At 44.2% G+C, this 20,255-nt stretch overlaps 1 protein-coding gene across 2 annotated transcripts in view; it reads right to left on the bottom strand.

Moving 5' to 3' along the window:
- Mtmr6 (myotubularin related protein 6) overlaps positions 1-10,919 on the bottom strand; it is a 39,459-nt gene extending 28,540 nt beyond the window's left edge. For both annotated transcript variants that reach the window (XM_075950329.1, XM_075950327.1), the window contains exon 1: positions 10,769-10,919. In XM_075950329.1, coding sequence (XP_075806444.1) covers positions 10,769-10,792 — 24 coding nt within the window. In that variant the 5' untranslated portion in view covers positions 10,793-10,919. The remainder of the gene's footprint in view (positions 1-10,768) is intronic.
- Positions 10,920-20,255: the final 9,336 nt, after the last annotated feature.

Genomic DNA, 20,255 nt, shown 5'->3' with positions numbered 1-20,255 from the left:
CAGACCACAGTGGGCTCTCAGGGCAGGCTTTCTCTTACCTCCCTTCCTTTCACAAGAGCGGTACTGAACACACATGGAGCTAAAAAGTATCAACACCACTGGGAAGATCAATGACTGGAGTACTTCAAAGAGCTCCTCAGAGAAAATAAAACAGGGTTTTAAAGGGTGTGGCTATGAGCAAACAGGAAGTCTGCTTTAAAAGGAAGCCCATGTGAAGCTAAGGACAGAAATGCTTCTCTAACTCCAGCCTTAAACTGTCATTTTTTTTCATATTTGGTGCAATTTCTGCAAAGCTTGTCTGTAAGGGAGACAATCCCAGTTTCCACTCCAGTTTTAACTACCGATCCCTCGCAGCTCTGCATTCCCAGTACAGACTAATACATCCTACGCTGTGCTGTGCTGGCCTCCTGCAGTGCTGGAGACAGGGAAGTGCTGCATGTGTCTCTATGGAAACTAGTGCACATCAACAGCCAGTTTCAAATTGAGGGAAGAAGAAAGATAGGAAGCATCTTATTCACCCAGATGAAGATTACACCTACTATTCACTATTACTTTTGATCGCAGGCTCATTCTCCTTTTTGGAGGGTACAGGAATAGTTTTGCTACGTAGCCAAGGTTACATTGGACCTTTCCATCTTCTTGATGCAAACTCCTGAGACCTGGGATTGAGGCATTACAGGCACACCTTGCCTTGAGCAGCTAAGGGTCTATTTTCCATATGAATCTTATCCATTACAATTATATTACAATATATTATCACTATATCATTATATATCCCCAAGCTCTGACTGAACTCTCCGAGTTCTTACTGTTTGCTATACATGTAAAAATATTTCCTTGCTGGGCAGTGATGGCACACACCTTTAATCCCAGCACTCAGGAGGCAGACACAGGCAGATGTCTTTGAGTTCGAGGCCAGTCTGGTCTACAGAGTAAGTCCCAAGACAGGTCCATAGCTACAGAAAAACCCTGTCTCAAAAACAAAACAAAACAAAAAAAGAATATTTATTTCCTGACATAGTAGTATGATAAATTCTTGCCATCCATTATTTTCATTTTCACAAGCCCAGTAGGGACTTACTACCGACACACAACTAGCAGCAGCTAGCTGCTAACCAGGACAGATGTTCCAACCTTGTGTGGGTTCACTCCTGAACTACAACACTTGGCCTGGCATTATGTTGTCTGCACTTGAACATCTTAGGAGTCACAAATCGCTGATTCCCCTCCCTCCCCTCACAAACACAACCCTAATTCTGCATTTCACATGTGACTTATGTTATGCCATCCTCGTCAAGTTGCCAGCACTGGAAATCACCCTACTGACTTCCTGACTCATCCATCACCCACTCAAGCTCTGCTCCTCCCACCAATATCAGAGTACTGACAGAGCTAAGATGACCGTCTGTTCCAGTGCCCGTCTTTTCCACTAAAATTGGAAAGTATCTCAGTGCCTCCTTTTTCCTTCTGAGTTCCTCCAAAAGGCTAGAATAGTGTTTGATACAATGAAAGTTTACTGACCTAGATGAACTGCCACTGAGAACTTACTTCTCATAAGGGAAAACCAAATGGAAGATGTAACACAACACCTGATGATGGAAGTCACAAAATAATCCCACACCAGTTCAGAATTATGAATAATAAAAGGGTTTTTATTTAAGGGGAAAACTTATAGATCACTGTCCTAGACAACAGTCCTCTGCACCAACAGGAGTCAAGTCTAGCAGCCAGAAGCAGGAGCCGAAAGCAAGAGAGCAGGCACATGCTTTACAACTGCTTTTAGAGTATCAAAAACCACGCCCAAGTGGGCTGGTACCTTAAAGGCTATTGGCTCAAGGAGTAGAATGTACTCCCACAGCACCTCCACCTTTTGTTTAAATAAGAGAGTTCTAAACCCAATACAAAACTATATACACTAGGAACAGATATCAAGTATAATTAGAATTACAACCAGCATAAACAATATTAAGCAAGGAGCATATGTTAAATGTTTTAATAAACATTCGATCCTAAGGAGTCTAAGTCTTGTATAGGAAATGGCTTGGCTAGATCTTAAGAGGGTAGTAATTATGACTATCTTATCTTCAACCCCATTGAAGGCCTAGAAAGGAGATAATATTACTTCAGCAGGCAGGAAGTATAACCCTGCAGCTTCCAAAGCAAGCAGTATATGACGGAGACAATTGGCTACCTGAGCAATCACCCAAATTCTCATTTGCAACTGGCATGGACACAGCACAAATATGATAGCAATAATCTGGAAAATGCCCTAGCAAAGATAGTCATTGTACAAGACAGCCACAGCAGCCGTCTGGCTGATGGCAATTCCGGAGCAGCCACTACAGCCACAGTGATCCCAAAGTCTCTCTCAGCTGGGGCAGCTCCACCAGGCCGGGCACCACTGGGCTGGGGCAATACGCCTCCCACCACTGCTAGGGGAGCTGAAGAGATTGCTCAGTGGTTAAGAGCACTGGCTGCTCTTCCAGAGGTCCTGAGTTCAATTCCCAGTAACCATATGGTGGCGCACAACCATCCATAATGAAATCTGGTGCCCTCTTCTGGCCTGCAGGCAGACATGCAGGCAGAACACTGTATACATAGTAAGTAATTCTTTAAACATACACACAGACATATGTCCCTGAACATGTGCATAGATACACAGTATTAAAGAAAGGGTACTTAATGGGTCTCTCAGTAAAAATCTATTGGCTATGAACTCAAGGCTAACCCATCTGGGTCTCATTCCCTAGCCTGGAACACAAAAGCAACTATTACTAAGGGAGGAACAGGTTATATAGTGAATGCCAAGTATTATACCCTGGGTGTCCTACAAATAGAGGCAATAAAATAAATGAAAGAAACCTTTGCAAAATTACAACAGTTATCTGGTAAGGCAGCCTGTGGCCTGCATGTCCTCGTTTTACCTATCTAAGCTCAAAAAGAGAAAGGAAAAGTGTACATGGTGTTTAAGGAGCAAATTCAGGGGCCGGCAAGTAAAGGTGCTTGCATCTCTCCAGACATGCCCAGCTGAAGCCAATTCCTAGGCCCACACGTGGTGGAAGGAGCGAACTGGCACAAGTTGTTCTTTGACCTTCACACACGTGCCATGGCAAATGTGTACCACAGCACATATTCCTCATCCTACCCTCCCCACACACAAAATAATTTGTTTTTAAAAAGCAAATTTAGTACTTAATTAATTAGGCTATAATGTAGAGCAAACAGAACTGTCGATGGAGGAGCCACAGCAGTGTTGTATCTGATGGAGGAACACAAACCGGCTTTTAAGTGCCCCAGTGTCAACAGGGAGGGGAAATGCTGGGCCGGGCGGAGTAACCATCAGAGACTAAGGAACTGCAGGTGTGGATGAGGGCGACAATCGGGCCTGAAGTAAGCAGAGCAGAGAGTCTAATAATTCTGGTCTAACAGCAAAACTGATGTCAGGAAGGAGAAACTGAAGAACCCTGTTTATTCATTAGTGTCTCCTTTCAGTTTGTCAGAATGGGCACCGAGAAGGGAAAGCGAGTCAGAGAACAGCCAGTCTTGAGAACAGTTGATGATGGAGTTAATCGCTACCTTAGTAAGGGCCAGGTTACGTTCAGACCAGGGACTACAACGGTGAAAATAATGACATAACCAGCAGGTTCTACAGCATCATGGCATACAGATGTTACAAATGGAGACATTTACTCTGAAGTTAAGCCAAAACATTTACTTTCTGCTTAAAGTTATAGAGAATATAAGAGTGGTTTGTGGGAAACACACTCATCATTCTGTCCTTTGCTGCAAATCAGCCTCCAAAAGACAGAAGTGCACCATTTTCTCTGCTATAATCATCAGCATACAAATGACAAGCCAGACTAGGGCCCAGATACTCCTTTCCATTTCCCTGCCCTGCGAGGAAGTACCCAGCTCTTCTTTCGGGTGCCTAAAGGTACCTGTTTTGGAAGCAACTACAACTATTTTAGGTCACTACCACTGAAGCATCATAAAAACAGCGTCAGGACCCTTAGAAAGCAAAAAGTAAGTGGGGAAAAGGTAAAGGCAAAAGAATGAAAAAGTAATGGGGCAAGGAGAAAGAAACTGGAAGGTGTGGTCACTTTGTCCAGAGGTGATAAGTGCCAGCCACGTTACTTAACTGAACTGTTGCCAACTACAGGCTAAGGGCCTAGAGGAGAAATTTAAACTTAGCTGACACTGGAGATAAAAACACAGGCCATCACAAACAGAAAATTATAGTATAAGAAGTTCAGACCCTGTTCTTCCTTCTCTGCGAGGGGAAGGGACCAAGGGCCTCCTTCGACCAAACTTCTGCAACCAAGAACTGTGGCTACTCTTAGCTATGCTACACTGTGGGCGATGGCTCGGTGCACAGACCACAGTTAGCTACTGGGAGGACTCGGCTTCCTCCCTCCAGCCAGACCGCTCCTAAGACATTCAGACTGTTCCACAGACATCCTATGCAGAACTAGCTGTAGGAAAGGAAGAGGACATTACACTGGTGTGTATGCAGCAGACATTAAGTGAGGCACCGCCTCTTCGATTCTGTGTCCTCAGTTGCTAGGACATCTGGCAGCGAAAATTACCAGTAAAGCAATTACAGACTTCATAAGACAGGAAAGAGCAGTCTCGGATCATAAGTCCAGTGGGGACTTTTCAGTTCTATTTCACTTGCTCTTCTGCAGTGTTGAGCACAGAACTTCCTATCTCAGAGAGAAAGCGAAGGTTTATAGAGGTGGCTCCATGGGTAAAGTCACTTGCTGCCAAGCCTGATGACCAGAGTTCAAATCTCAGGACTCAAGGATGAAGAGAAGGGTAGAAGAGACATCTCCTGAAAGTTGTCCTTTGACTTCTATACATACACTGCAGCGCGCATGTCCCTGTCTGTCTCTCCCTCTCTCTCTCACACACAAAACTTTAAAAAGTTAAAAAGGTTTTACAGTAGCTTGCCCTCCCCCAATTTTAACACTCTATAGAAACCTCCTTTACTGATCCCGCTCTGGCTTCCTCACTAACTAGTTCTTAGCTACAAGGCTGGCAAAGGGAAACGTTGCTGCCTCTGCTGCCTGCCCCCCACCTCCCCCTTCCGACTGATTTCTGTTGTCCATCCCACAGCGCCCTGGTAACCTCCAGAGTCCCTGCTTGCTTCATTTGCTCTCCCACATTTTCCACCACCTATCGCAGCGTAGACCCGATCCATCAATTCTATTTATTGTTGTCTTTCCTGATTCAAAATACATTTTCTCAGAGCAGCTTTTGTCTGTGCAGTTCGCTGCCATCGGCCTTGTTTCCTAGTGTGTAGGACAGTGCCTGGCCGGAGCAGACGGCAGAGAGGGGCACAAAGAAGGGAGTTAGGGCAAGGATGGAGCTCTCCGGCCATCTCACTCACAGGTGAGGTGGCTCCTCCACCTCAGCGCCCTGACTTTGGCATGCACCTGTCTGCGGGCCCCTGGACCCTAACACTCCTCTTTTCTACGGAGTCTCAAAGGGTACTCTTACACACTCTCCATGATTACAGAGATCCACACTGCTTCTCTCCCTCAGCCTCTCCCCTCACTCAACAACCTCACTGCCTAGCTGCTCTCATACATCTCTCGGTCTCCACCCCTACTCAGCTGCCCTGCCCCCACCGTCTAACCTCTTCACCGGGTAACTATTCTGTTACGCAGGTGACTGTGGTGATGAGAGAGGCCTTGTAAGAAAGACCTGGCTGGCAGAACCCAGCTCCTATCAGCAACCAGTGAGCCAATAATTCTCAGTCAGCTGATACAGGATGAGTTAATCTGACAAACTGCAGGTTTCTCACCTGTAACATGGGATAGCACTAAAGACAGACAAAATGGTGTCCTGCTTGGGGCAAATGTTCAAATGTGTCTCAAAATCTAAGATCTCAGGGGCTGGAGAACTGGCTTGGGGGTTAAGAGCACTTGTGGCCCCTACAGAGGACCTAGGCTTTGGTTCCCAGCACTCACACAGTTGCCCACACTCATCCCTAACTCCCGTTCAAAGACATGACCTCTGTGGGCACCAGGCATGCGCGTGGAACACATACACCTATGCAGGCAAAGCACTCACACACATAAAAATAAATCTTTAAACACAACTGGGGACTAGAGAGATGGGCCATGGGTAAGGGCATTGTTGCTCTTATAGATGACCCAGGGTCAGTGCCCATTACCCACATGACATTTCACAACCATCAGTAACTCCAGTTCCAAGGAATCCAACCCTCTTGGCCTCCTTGGGCACCAAGCATACACATGGTGCACAAATATATACGTGGGCAAGCATTCACACGTAAAAGAAATAAATCTATTTTTTTTACTGTGCTATACATTTTTCTCTGCTCCCCTCTCTCCTTCTACTCTCTCCTGTGACCCCCACACTATATTTAGGAAGGCCATGAATTTGGGAGTATGGGGCAAAGGAGGAATTGGAGGGGGATGAAAGAAGTTGGAGGGAAGGGCAAAGCTTATGTAAACAAATACAGTACTTATGTATGAGGTTCTCAAAAAAACATTTTATTAGATTGATTTTTTTACGTTTCCAGGAGGTGTTAACTAATCACATTCCGGATTGCCCCTCATCCCTGCCAGTAGTCATTTCCCAATCTGGAGCCTCTAGCTGAGACTTGCAGAGGAAGGTACTTGCTAATCGGGATTCTAGATCTAAGCCTTCCATTAAGGTTCACTGTGTTTCCTTCGGCCAGCCTTGACTTCTTCATTTGGTAAATAGGTGTGGCTGTCACATAATTAGCATCGGTACAGCACCAGTAATAAAGTGCAATTGGATGGTGCCACAAAACTAAAATAAAAAATAAATCTAATAAAAAGAAACTTAAGGTTGCACGGCTGGGTAGATAGCTCAGTGGGTAAGAGCAATTGTTCTGCAAGCACAAGTAACTGAGCACAAGACTCTTAGTCTCAGGGTTGTCGGTTCGAGCCCCATGTGGGCACCATTTTGTAAACAGACTGCTCTTTTGTTGCCAACCCAGACCCGAAAAATAACACAAAAACTATATTAATTACAACACTGCTTAGCCTGTTAGCTCAGGCTTCTTACTAACTCTTACATCTTAAATTAACCCATTTCTCTTTACCTGTGTGTATCGGCATGAGGCTATGGCTTATTGGTGAGAGTCCAGCGTCTGACTTCTTCAGCAGCTACATGATGTCTCCCTGATTCCGCCTACTCTTTCTCTACATCTCTGTTCAGATTTCCTGCCTGGCCTTGCTCTGCTAAGCCATTGGCTAAAACAGCTTTATTCATCAACCAATAAAAGCAACACATATACAAGACATCCCACATCAGTTTGAATTTCCAGCACCCACTTAAAAAGTTGCACGGTCATGCGTGACTGTGGCCCCAGCCTTAGGGGAGCCAGACAGGAGACCAAAGGAGCTCAGCCAGCCTGTCTGAAAGGTTGAGCTTCTGGTTCAGTGAGAGACACTGTTTCGAGGCAAATGTGACGAAAATAGGGCAAGATACTTAACACTGAATTTTGGAGCTAGTAAATTATTTAATTAGTACTCAGCTAAAAAACTAATCTCTAAAGCAGACCACAAAGCAAATAATAACTCTAAATGATGAAAAAACAAGAATATAAAACTACTACTTATTATAAATTTAAAAAGGAAATCCTTTTAGCCATTATTTCCTAAGTGAATACTAATTTAACAATTTTATTAAAACTATTCATTCTGGGAAAAGCACACCTAGCTTTTGAAATGAGGCATCAGTTTAAACTCTGACCGCCGTACTGTATGTGGCTAACCTGGCAGGTCGTCCATACTCACCAATGTCTTCCTTCTCTACAAATGGAGATTCTAAAACCACTGCCAGCGTCCATTCTTAAATCAGTGACTGTCCTAGTTCCATTTCTGTCACTGTGATAAAATACTCTGGCATAAAGCAAGGGTTGACTTGACTTAAAATTCCAGGTCACAACCCACCATTGTCGGGAAGTCACAGGAGCAGGGGCTTGAGAGTCAAGAGCAGAGAGAAAATAAATGCACGAAAGCTGTCCCCTTACTTTCTCTACTTTATACATTCAGAACCCAGACCACAAAATGCTGCTACCCACATCAGGATGGACCTCTACCCCAACCCAATTAAGAAAAAAAATCAATTAGGAAAAAACAAAACCTCTCACAAGCATGTTCTCAAGCCAACATGATCTAGGCAGTCCCTCATGTTCTCAAGCCAGTGCGATCCAGGCAGTCCCTCATCGGGATATGCGTGTTCCCAGGCCAACGTGACCCAGGCAATCCCTCACTGGAACAAGCATGTTCCCAGGCCAACATGATCCAGGCAGTCCCTCATTGGGCCTCCCTCCCCAAGTGATTCTATACTGTGGCATGTTGATAATTAAAAGGAACCACCACAGTCATAATATCTAATGAATTAACATATTTGTGAAATGTCAACATTGGGGAATTATGACAATATTACATAACTGTGTCCACTGATATAATTACCAACAAAAGGTAACTATAACTTTTCAAAAACAGCTGTTAAACAACATAAAACATCACTAAACAGTCATACAGCATTATAGCCAATTAAAAATGTTTATTACTTTTCCTTGGGGTGGGGCAGGGTGGGCAAGCACAGGCCATGTGTGGAGGTCAAAGGGCCACTTTCAGACATCGGTTCTCTCCTTCCACCACGTGGGTTCTGGAGAACCAGTTCAGGTTATCAGGTTTGGGGGCAGGCGCCTTTTCCCACTGAGCTATCTTGACGGCTCTACAAACAATTTCAGACCATGCTAACTAAACTACGCAGCAGAGTTGAAAACAGCAATCTATTTCCAGCTTTGAAATACAATTTTTTTGTAGCAAATTAAATATGTCTAGATGAAAAATACACATAACAAAAACAAAAATGTTGGCTATGTTTAAAGCAATCGTGTAAGAATATGCTCTTTTTCCAAACAAGGACTTACGGTAATGGTATGGTCTATATGATATATACACAGTATCAGGCTACATGGCGAGATTCGTGTTGATCTTGCTGTGGTCTGCCTAGTGTCAGTCAAGTGTGTACACACTAGTACCTAGCAAACCTCTGTTCCACTGTAGTCCACATACACCCACTTAAGATTATTCCAGAGAAGTGACTGGATGCCACAACAATCACACACAGTCACAAAGGAGCTCCCCTGAGAAGCAACTTCAGTAGGAAACCAGCCGAAAAGCTCTTAGCTTTTAAAAAGACCTTAAAGGACCCTTTTCCAAACACCAGCAAAAGCAGCCTACCTAACGCCAGCATGGGCCAGCCATGAAAAGTCAGGCTTAATCAAGAACAGTCTTCAAGATCATAAAAGCTCCAGTTACACACACACACACACACACACACACACACACACACACACACCCCAAAGCCAGAGATATTTATCAATCATAAGCTGAAGGAGGCCATTTCTTAAATAATAAAGCGAATCATTGAGATTTTTTCACCAGTGTTGACTCTCGCCATTCACTTAGGGATAGGGCGTGTTCTGCTCAGTGGATTCAGTGTGCTTTCACTGTGTGTGTGTGCGTGTGTGTGTGTGTGTGTGTGTGTGTGTGTGTGTGATTCATAGCAGCAAGCAAATGAGAGCTGCAATGAGGTTCAAAGAGTAGAAGGCAGTTTCTGCGCCAACAGCTGCTAGAGCCCTATGACAGGGACAAGAACTGGTTCTCATGCCCACTGATCCCTTCCCTACCTTAGAGCCTTCTACTGGGTATCTAATCACCCTCCCGTTTCAAATTTTAAATGTCAGCAACTTAACCTCCCCAATTATTTTATTTTCCTTCTCCTTAAAGAAAAAAAAAGTCTTGGAAAAGGATTGAATTTTCAGCATTTCCAATTTTACTATAAACTGGTTAGGCAAACTCCAAAATAAGTCCTAACAACAGTCCGTGTTATGTTATCCACAACATAGAGAGCTGCGAAATGTTTTGCAGAACAGTGAAGATAATTCAGCTTGTTCCCAAATGACCGGTAACTTTAAGACCTTTAGGACAGGTAGCAAGTGACTGGTATGGCTTTGGCAAAGCCAGGAGAGCTAATTTTCCCATCTTAAAATGATATTCAAACCTATTGATCTCCGTTTCTGCTTTGGTCCCTTATGAAGCTGGAGTTTGGCTAACACATTGTTGGTAACAGTCCGGTGTCATTTCAGCTTTCAAACTTAAAACAAAAATCATTTTTAAAAATCGTTCATTCTCTAAATTTCTTTCACACAGAAAAATGAAGCACGGACTTGACAAGCTCAGTTACGGGGAAATTCCATGGACCTTTTACAATATGACACAGCCTTTCCCCTTCTGCATAACTGCTGTCAAGCTGGCTCCCGACACTTAGGACAATGCCTAAAGTTGGAAGCACAGAAGTACCAGATCTAAGTGACTGGCGGACTGGAAAAGTGAGCGGGCTTGGATGCTCTAACATTAGCACCCCGAATGAGCGGGCGAGGTACGTAAGCTAGAGTATGGCCAGTTCATCCGGCACATGATGCAGGAGCCACCCGGCCTGGGGCGAGCCAGTCGGCGATCGGCCGAAACCCCAAAGTAAAAAGCAGCCCCGATCTTGCCCAAGAGAGTGGAGCTCCCTGGGCTGCCACCGTCCGTCGACTCCCCAAGCACCTCCGCCAAGGCGCCTGCGCCGTCCTCACGGCCTCCGCACCCCCAAACTGCCGGCCCGCAGCTGAGGCCCCGCACGCCTAAACTGCCCGCCCGCCTCCGCCGGATGGGCCCCGGCGGCCGCGAGGATCTCCGCCGGCTACCTTGGTCGTCCGGATGTGCTCCATCACGGGGCGACGCCCGCAGGCAGCAGGCTTCAGGAGCGCACCATCGGGAGAGAAACGGGGCGGTGACAGCCACCGGCAGGAACTCCCTCAACCCGCCAGCGTCAGCCAGCTCGCCGGCGGCGACCACTGCGCAGGCGTCGTCCGCGAGCGCTGTCGCCTAGAAACACTTCCGCAAACCCCAACCACCGAGGGGATCCTGGCTGCGAGCAGAGCGTCTCCAACAGAGATGGGCGCTGGCAGGGTCGCACCCGTGGCAGATTTTACAGCGCCCTCCCTGGTGGAGGACTGACATTGCCAAGGCCGACCCTTGTTCAGCCAGTCAAAGACCAACAAAGCTGGGTCCCTAAGGGGCTAGAAGACATTTCTAGTTTTGAAGATCTGTCCGAAATGAATTGGCCAGTGAGGGAGAGACTGGGTGTTTCTGAACTCCATTACCATGCCAGTTTAAATCACATTTAGAAACCCACGGGGCACTGGGCTGGTGTAATGAACTATTAAAATCTATTATGGTTATTAGTATTAAATCTGAGTACATTTTATTTGATCTCTGTTGCCAAGAGTTAGGATATAACGCTTAGAGGTTTGTAGGCACGTCTGTGCTTTGACTTAAGATGCTACATGAATGCCTTTTTTTTTTATTTGAAAGACATTTTTTTCAGGGCTGGAGAGATGGTTTATCAGTGAAGTTTGTATTGGAAACTTTCCTGATGTTTTGCTTTCCCGTAAATAAGCAAAGGTAGCTGGGGATAAACAGTTTAACTTCCTAATAGTTGTAGACCCTTGCTCCTCTGGCTGCCTTCTGCAAAAGACTCTTCAATTAAACCAATGCTTTTAAAACTGTGCCAAAGCAACACAGAGAAACCCTGTCTCTAAAAAACATAACAAAACAAAACAAAAAAACTGTGCATGGGTGGGGATTAGCTGACCAAAACTTAATTAAAAACCAAATATGCAGTGAATTCGAAGGATACAATTGTTTCTGGCATTACTTCTCTTTGTGGACTTCGTTCATGCCAGTAACCACGGGTGCAGTGCCCCTGCTCAGATTTCATCTCTATATGTTAGGAACTGAAGTGTTTTCACCGTTTGTACAAAATGTTCTGCTCTTACAGAAACAGTGATTTAACGACAGAAGGCAAAAACTATCATATTTTCCTGTTATTGTTCTTTAGTACTGTCAAATTAGTGTATCTTTTGTTTGAGCTGTGTTAGAAAAACATACCCATCTCTCTTTGAGTTCTTAATAAGTAGTTACAACAAATGTATCCAAAAGAATTATTTTAAGAAACAATTTATGCTCAGGTGTATTGGGGCATGCCTTTAATCCCAGCGCTCCAAAGGCAGAGGCAGGTGATTTTCTTTAAGTCTCAGGCCACCCTGACCCACACAGTGAGACTGTAAAGAGCAAACAAAAATATGTTCAGCAAATGTCTGATTTGTACACCCCCCCCCCGCGCCGTTAACACTGCCATTTTCTATGCAGACTTTTTAAAATCCCTTTTTAAAAGTCGCTAGCACATCATTGGGCAAATGCCCAGATGCTGAATTCAGCATTATCTTTTCTTCTCCTTTCCCGTTCTTCATTTCACCATCGTCATCTCCCTTTAAAATGCATTGATTGCTATGTGGACATTGATAGTGCAGTAAGTCAGTGCTGCTGCGGGCAGCATCCTCTGAGCTTAAGAGCTAACATCTTCATCAGGGCAGCTGTGATGCTTGCACGCTCAGGCCTGTTGACAAGCCCTCAATGGAGGAAGGAGCGAGGAGGGTCATGGGCCCATGAGATTCCAGCCAGTCCCTCCAGTACTTCCCGTTGTCATTTGTCGTATGTTTCTGCCCCAATTGCACATGGTCTCAAGTCTCCAAACATGCTGGAATATGTAGTGTGTGAAGGTTCACTGACAGAGGGACTTCATCTGTGCATCTGGGGAAGTAGGAGGCGAGAGCTGCTGGGAACATGAGAAGCAGCATTGGGGTCGTCCATGCTCTGTAATTCGCTAACTGGTTTGTCAGGTTAGACTTTGGTGGAATCACACTCGGGTTTGTTGGTGGTGTCCTGTAAAGAAGAGGCAGACATTTGTTTATGTCTCCCCAGAGAAAGAGTTCCTCAAACAGTTAAAAATAAATTAAATGGGGCCGGAAAGGTAGCTCAGCAATTAAGAGAACTGGTTGCTGTTCCAGAGGACCCTGGTTCAATTCCCAGCACCCACATGGCAGCTCACAACCATCTCTCACTCCAGTTCCTAGGGATTTAATACCCTCTTCTGACCCTCACAGGCATGTGGGTACACACATACATGCAGGCAAAACACCAGCATACATAAATGTATAATATATTTTTTTGAGATAGGGTTTCTCTGTGGCTTTGGGGCTAAGGGGCCCTACTTCTAGGCTCATCCCAGAACTGTGACAATTACACAGCTTTGCATGCCAGTACCTGAAGCCTGCATGGAAACTTAACTCTTAGTGGAACCTGCCTGTGGAGGCTTTCACCAAGTTGTGCTCAGCTATCAGACACTGAGGGCTACCCAGGCTGTCAGAAGACCAGCTTGTTCCTGCTCACTCCAAGATCTGCACAGGTCTATGGTGAAATAACCTTTTTGTACACTGTGAAGATGTGTCTTTGCCAAGGCGCCTTCTGATTGATTTAATAAAGAGCTGAATGGTCAAAAGGGCAGGAGGTTAGGTGGTACTTCCAGGCAGCAGAGGGCAGAGAGAGAGAGAGAGAGAGAGAGAGAGAGAGAGAGAGAGAGAGAATAAATCTAGGCCGAAGAGAGCTGCCAGAGGACATGAAAACAGGAAATGCAAAAGAGGTAAAAAGACGTGAGGCAAAATGTAAATTAATATAAATGGGTTAATTTAAGTTATAAGAACTAACAGGACAAGCCTAAGTCATAGGCCAAGCTTTCATAATTAATAAGTCTCCATGTTTTTTTGTGAGTTGGCCGCCCAGAGAAAAATCTGTCTGCACAGATCAATTTAAGGGACCCAGCCAGTTGGTCCAAAACACTTGCATTTCAGTTTGAGAAGCAATTCTACTACCCCTAGGATTTACTTCAAAGAAATAAGACACTGTAGTTTTATTTGAAACCAATTCCTCATTTCCTCATAACTGCAGTGCATTCATTCAAACGTTAGGGTAGACATCCATTAAAACTGACCCTGGGAGCCGGGCAGTGGTGACGCACGCCTTTAATCCCAGCACTCGGGAGGCAGAGCAGGCGGATCTCTGTGAGCTCGAGGCCAGCCTGGTCTACAAGAGCTAGTTCTCCAAAAGCTATGGAGAAACCCTGTCTCGAAAATCAAAAAAACAAAAACAAAAAATAAACCAAAAAACAAAAAACTGACCCTGTGGAGGATGGGCAGGGGGGATGTGTAGTGGGGGAATGAGAGAGTGGGGGGTGGGCTGGGGCTGGAGAGGTGATTGGTGGCTTAGCAGATAAAAGCACTCGCCGCTGTAAAGCAGAACTCAGCTTTCAGCACCCACATCAAAGTCAGATGTGGTAAACCAAAAGCTGAGGGCAGATGAAGACAGGATAGCCAAGGTCTGCTGACCACCAGCCTCACTGAAAAGCACCACCTTCAAGTCCAGTGATAAATCTTACCTCAGAGGAACAAGGTAAAAGTGATAGAGGTGGTCACCTGATGCCTGCCTCTGGCCTCTGTGTATGCATCCCCCCCCCACACACACACATTTCATACACATAAACTCTCTCTCAACCGGCGATGATGTATTTCTACAGGAACAAAAAGCTAGCCACAGTACAGCAAATTCAACGAGACCATAAAATAGTTTGTAGGGGTTACAAGCAGAGCCACGGGCAACTTTTGTAATTCCTCTGACACCATTTAGGAGTGTTTTCTTTCCATGGGAGGTAAAATCTGAAGGTGTTTTTGTTGTCTTGGCTGGGGGTTTGAACATAATACCACTGACATCTAGTGGATCCAAGCCAGCTGCAGTGTGCCAGAGAAGCCCACACAACAAAGTCCTCCTTCCTGCCCTAGAGGGCACCAGTGGAGAGGTGGAGAAGGCTGCTCCATGCCCTTCAAGACTTCTAACTCAGCAGCTTCACATTCGTAGTTAGAAAGTGGTACTTTTAGGTGGCTCAATGTGGAAAGCACTTGCAACAAAAATTTAACAATCCGAGTTCAATCCCCAGAACCTCTATACATGTCCTGTGGCGCGTGCACACACACACACACACACACACACACACACACACACACACACACTGCTCTGCAAAGAATGGAAATGAGAAGAGTACAGAAAGGCAAATTCCACTGCATAACACATAGCAAGACTCCTACAAGGGAACTTTCATGTCGTTTTGATTCAATCTCTTATCTGCTTTTCACCCCCCTCCCCCTCTTATTTCATGACAGTTCCCATTCTCTCTCTTCCAAATGATCAGGCAGTAATCCTGATGTTAGCTAATGTCTGCTGTGATTATAAGGTGACAGGAGGGCTGGAGAGATGGCTCAGAGGTTAAGAGCACTGGCTAACTTTCCATAGGTCCTAGGTTCAATTCCCAGCAACCACATGATGGCTCACAACCATCTGTCATGAGATCTGGTGCCCTCTTCTGGCCTGCAGGCATATGTGCAGATAAAACACTATATACTACATAATAAATAAATAAACTTTTTAAAAAAATTAGGTGACAGAAAGGACACTAAGTATCATTTCAGTGTTATAGGGCAAGTGCTGTGACATCTCTTATTTCAAAGATGACAAAGCTGAAATACAATGAAGTAAGTTGTCTGATATGACAGAGTAGAAAAAGCCAAGAGTCATGGCAGAAAGCCAGACAGCCTGACTCCAAAGCCTGTGTTCTTATAAAACATTCTATATTGACTTGCTTTTCAAAACCCCTATTAAAGTTCCATCTATTGGTAATATGAGAAGCCAGAAAATCATTCTGCTTAAAACAAAGCTCAAGTAATGGAAAACAGAAACTCAAATTCCATGAAGCACTGAGTAACTGGTGAGATAGTAAGAACGTGTATATAGACATCTGAAGGGATGTGTGTGTCCTCAGAGGCGAGCAGGACACTGACGTTGATGCCGCAGGAAGACCAATTCAGTCAGGCCAGTTGACTGTTTCGATACTCTCCCAGCACGCCCAGTTAAAAGCCCGAGTGCAGGGCCCAATTTAGACGGGAATCTAATGGGAGAGCCACCTACATAAAGCCATAGTCAGAGAGACACTCAGACAATGCAATGCCCTGAAGAAGGAAATCTACCTGGGCACTGAGACAGGGAAATGCCTGACATTACAACATGACAATGTCACGAGACAGATTTACATCCTGGATTCATTTCCAGTTACCCAAGAACTGAAAATCAAGTTCTTTAGAGGTAAATGGAGTTTAAATGGGCCGGGGTTAATTGCACCTCAAGACCTTATTGTAGCAAACACAAATCCTTCCTGGTAGAAAATGCCTCTTGTAGTAGGAGAGAGAGCGGGCCTGCTTTTCGTCCTGGCCACCCGGCTAGCTTACACCCGGCACCATTCTGTAACAGGAGGAGCGGGCTGTGTCCCTCTGCCTGGCTAGCTTAACCCCCAAAATAACCACACAGAAATTGTATTCATTAAATTACTGCCTGGCAGGGCTGGAGAGATGGCTCAGTGGTTAAGAGCATTGCCTGCTTTTCCAAAGGTCCTGAGTTTAATTCCCGGCAACCACATGGTGGCTCACAACCATCTGTAATGGGGTCTGGTGCCCTCTTCTGACCTGCAGACATACACACAGCGGAATATTGTATACATAATAACTAAGTAACTAACTAAATAAATAAATAGAAAATATATTTATATAAAAAATTACTGCCTGGCCCATTATCTCTAGCCTCTTGTTGGCTAACTCTCACATCTTGCTTTAACCTATTTCTAATAATTTGTGTATTACCACAAGGTCATGGTTTACTGGGAAAGATTCTAACCAGCGTCAGTCTCGGGTAGGAAAACCATGGTGTCTGCCTCACTGTCCTCCTTCCCAGAATTCTGTTCTGTCTTCTCCTCCTACCTGAGTTCCACGCTATCAACTAGGCCAAGGCAGTTTCTTTAATAACCAATGAAAGCAACACAAATACAGGAGGACCTCCTACACCAGCGTTTGTAATGAGCCTCAAATAATTCTTATAATTAATCTCCTAAGGAATTTAAATTAAAACCACAGCAAAGTATCATAGGAGGAAAAGATCTTGAAGTAGGAGCAACATGATGACAAAAAGAGATTATATAACGATCAGGCTTAGCTTACTAAAATAATATGCTAGATATGTATAAGAAAATAAAAGACAATAGAAATATGTGTACTTAGACCATCCTTGGAGAAGGCCTTATTGCTTACACCAGACTAGGTTCTGTGTGACCTTGACCTAGGGAGCTATGAACGAACGCCACTCTCTAGGTAGAGCACAAAGGACACACCCCACCCAAGTCTAGTTTGGGCAGCCAACAAATTCATTGGGCTTACTTTCAGGAACAGGCTGAGGGCGGTTATGAGCACAACACAGCTGCACACTGAAGTCTTAGCTCAGTACAGGGAGTGACGTCTCCACAAGTGTGTAGATGTCGTGCCCGCTTCACATGGTGTATCTTTACACACTACACACTCCAGCACCTCCTGACACCACCTGCTGCCGGAGCAGAACTACTACGAATGGGAAGTGTCAACAGAGACAGGACTTTTTAAGTTTGTTGTTCCTGGTAGCATGCCATAGGTAATACCTCTGATCAAACATTCCAGGTTGTTTTTTGTCTATGCCCTGAGTCTCTGTGGAATATGGGGCAACTTATCACTGTAGAATAACTGGACTTCGCCATACACCAAACAAGAATATATGAAAATTTTATTAAGTTGAAAGAATAATTTTCTTGTTAACTTGGAGGGCTCATCTGAGAGCACAGCTTTTCTTCTTTTTCTATTTCTTTTCCTTCTCCTTCTGCAAAACCTTTTATTCGAGTTAGGTTGAAATTTTTAGTAAACTTTGAATTTTAAAGTTATAGATTTACAGATTACTGAGTGTAGTTGTTTTTTGTTTGTTTGTTTTCTTTTGGGGGGCCTGCCACCCAGCTCACAAAGAAATACATGAAGACTTATCTCTACTTATGAATGCACGGCCTTGGCTTGACTTGTTTCTAGCCAGCTTTTCTAACTTAAATTATTCTATTTCTCTTTAACTACAGTTTGCCCCTGGGCTTTTTAACTTTCTTTATTTATATCTTTTTCTTTCCTTCTTACCCCATGGCTGACTGTGTGGCTGTGTGGCTGGTCCCTGGCGACTTCCTCTCCTTTTCCTTTTCTTGATCTTCCCTTTCTTTTCCCCAGATTTCTCCTATGTATTCTTTCTGCCTGTCAGTCTTGCCAATCCTTTCTCCTGCCTAGATCCTGGCCAGTCAGCTCTTTATTAGACCAGTCAGGTGTTTTAGACAGGCAACGCAACTCAGCTTCACAGAGTTAAACAAATGTAGATAAAAGAATGCAACACATCTTTGCATCATTTAAACAAATATTCCACAGCACAAAAGAAAGTAGCACATCTTAAACTAATATTCCACAACAACTGTTCCAATATGCCCACAGCCAGTTTTTCTAACCATGAACTTGTTTGTCTCTACTATATTTTAACATAATCAACCCTTCCCACTGACTTCATGTGTCCTAAATGCCAGACATGTTGCTCTTGCTAATTTTATGTTGGTATCTTCAAGCTTTGGAAAGAGTACATTTGAGAATTAAGAGACTATCTTTCTATAAAAATTTGGACTCATCTTTAAAGTTTTTTTTTCAGTCAAAAGGAAATATTCTCAATTTAAGACAGCTGTCCCACTCCCCTACCCTCTAGCTATGATGTTCTCTAGAATTTAAACACATAATAACTATTTGTTTTCTCCATTTCAGCAGCTATGATTTTTCCCTGTACCAGTTCACATCCCTTTTCTTTAAAAAAAATCATTTCTATTATCACTTTTGTTTCAAGTGCTATTTACTTTTCCTCTAACATAAATTTTTATTCATTCTTTGATAATTTCATACATGTAGATAACGTGTTTAGGTCATACTACCCCCATTCCACGTTCAACTCCTTCGACATCCTCCACCACCACATGCTCCCCCCAACTTTACAGCGTCTTTTCACAGTTCAGTGAGTCCCATCAGCACTTTCCTTGTGTGCATGTGTAGACCACACACTGGAGCACGGGTGCTCTTATAGAGGGCGCCTCTCTGAAGAAAACAGACCCTTCTACCCCAGAAATTATCAACTGCCAAAGCTCCCTAGCTAGGAGCAGGACTTCACGAGCCCTTCTCTCACCTGCACCGGCATTTTGGCTGCTTGATCTTGTGTAGGTCTTGTGTGGCTAACCATATCCACTGAGTGTAATGGATCTTACCTCTCTAGAAGGCAACCTTCCTAAACCCATCTTTTATCTTCTTTTAAGATGTTCTCTGAGCTACGTGTGTGTGTGTGTGTGTGGGATAATATAAATATCTTATTTAGGAGTATGCATTCCAACACCACTCATTTTCTCCACTCTGCTAGCTGCGGGTCTATGCTAATTTCTGTCTGCTGCAAAATTAAGCCTCTCTGATGAGGATCGAGTGCTGCACTAATCTTTGAATATACAACTAGGCATTAGAAGGCAGTTTGTTCTGATACTATGCCTGGTTAGCAACATAATATCAGATTATCCTCTTGGCCAACCATGGGTTCTTGGCCAGTTTTACAGTGCCAGGCATGAGTTCCATCTATGGATTGCATGTCAAATTCAAGCAAAAGGGGACTGGTTACCCTATATCCTTCATGCCACTACTGCACCAATAGAGGTATCTTACCAGGTTAGTTCTTGTAGCTTGCACGGTTCACTGCTGAGAAACTGTTGATTTTTCTCACTTAGTAGACTCCAAAGCACCTTCTGGGCACTATGTACACTAGCCGGCAGGGAGGAAATTTTCAGGTCAGTACCTGCTTTATCCCTTCATATTCTGTGATCTAAGTGTGTGTGTGTGTGTGTGTGTGTGTGTGTGTGTGTGTGTGTGTGTGTGATATCTTCTCCGACAGGGTCTTACCACTAGTTCTGGTGAGTAACCATGAGAAAATGGCAATAGCCCTTTTTGTTTTAGTAGTCTATGGGACCCCTTTTTCAAGGCATAGATGGTATGTTAGTATGCTTGGGCTACTGTAACTAAATGTGTTCTTACAAATGCAATATACCAGAGTGGTAAAATACTTGCTTCTCACTGCTTTGGAGTTTGAAAGACTAAGATCAAGGTGCCCACAGACTGAGTTCCTGCAAATGGTCTTACTCCTACCTTTCGGAAAGCCCCTCCCAAGGTGGAGAGCTCTGTAATCTTAGAGGGTACTAATCTCATCATACGCAAAACACACCTTCTGATGTCATCTAACTTTAATCACCTACCAAAGGGAAATGATGAGGAACAGTGCGTTAACATTGTA

The sequence above is a fragment of the Microtus pennsylvanicus genome, chromosome 15, assembly GCF_037038515.1.
Source record: "Microtus pennsylvanicus isolate mMicPen1 chromosome 15, mMicPen1.hap1, whole genome shotgun sequence".
NCBI classification, from domain to species: Eukaryota; Metazoa; Chordata; class Mammalia; order Rodentia; family Cricetidae; genus Microtus; species Microtus pennsylvanicus.
The sequence above is the reverse complement of the archived record's forward strand: the minus strand, read 5'-3'. Positions and strand labels throughout refer to the sequence as shown.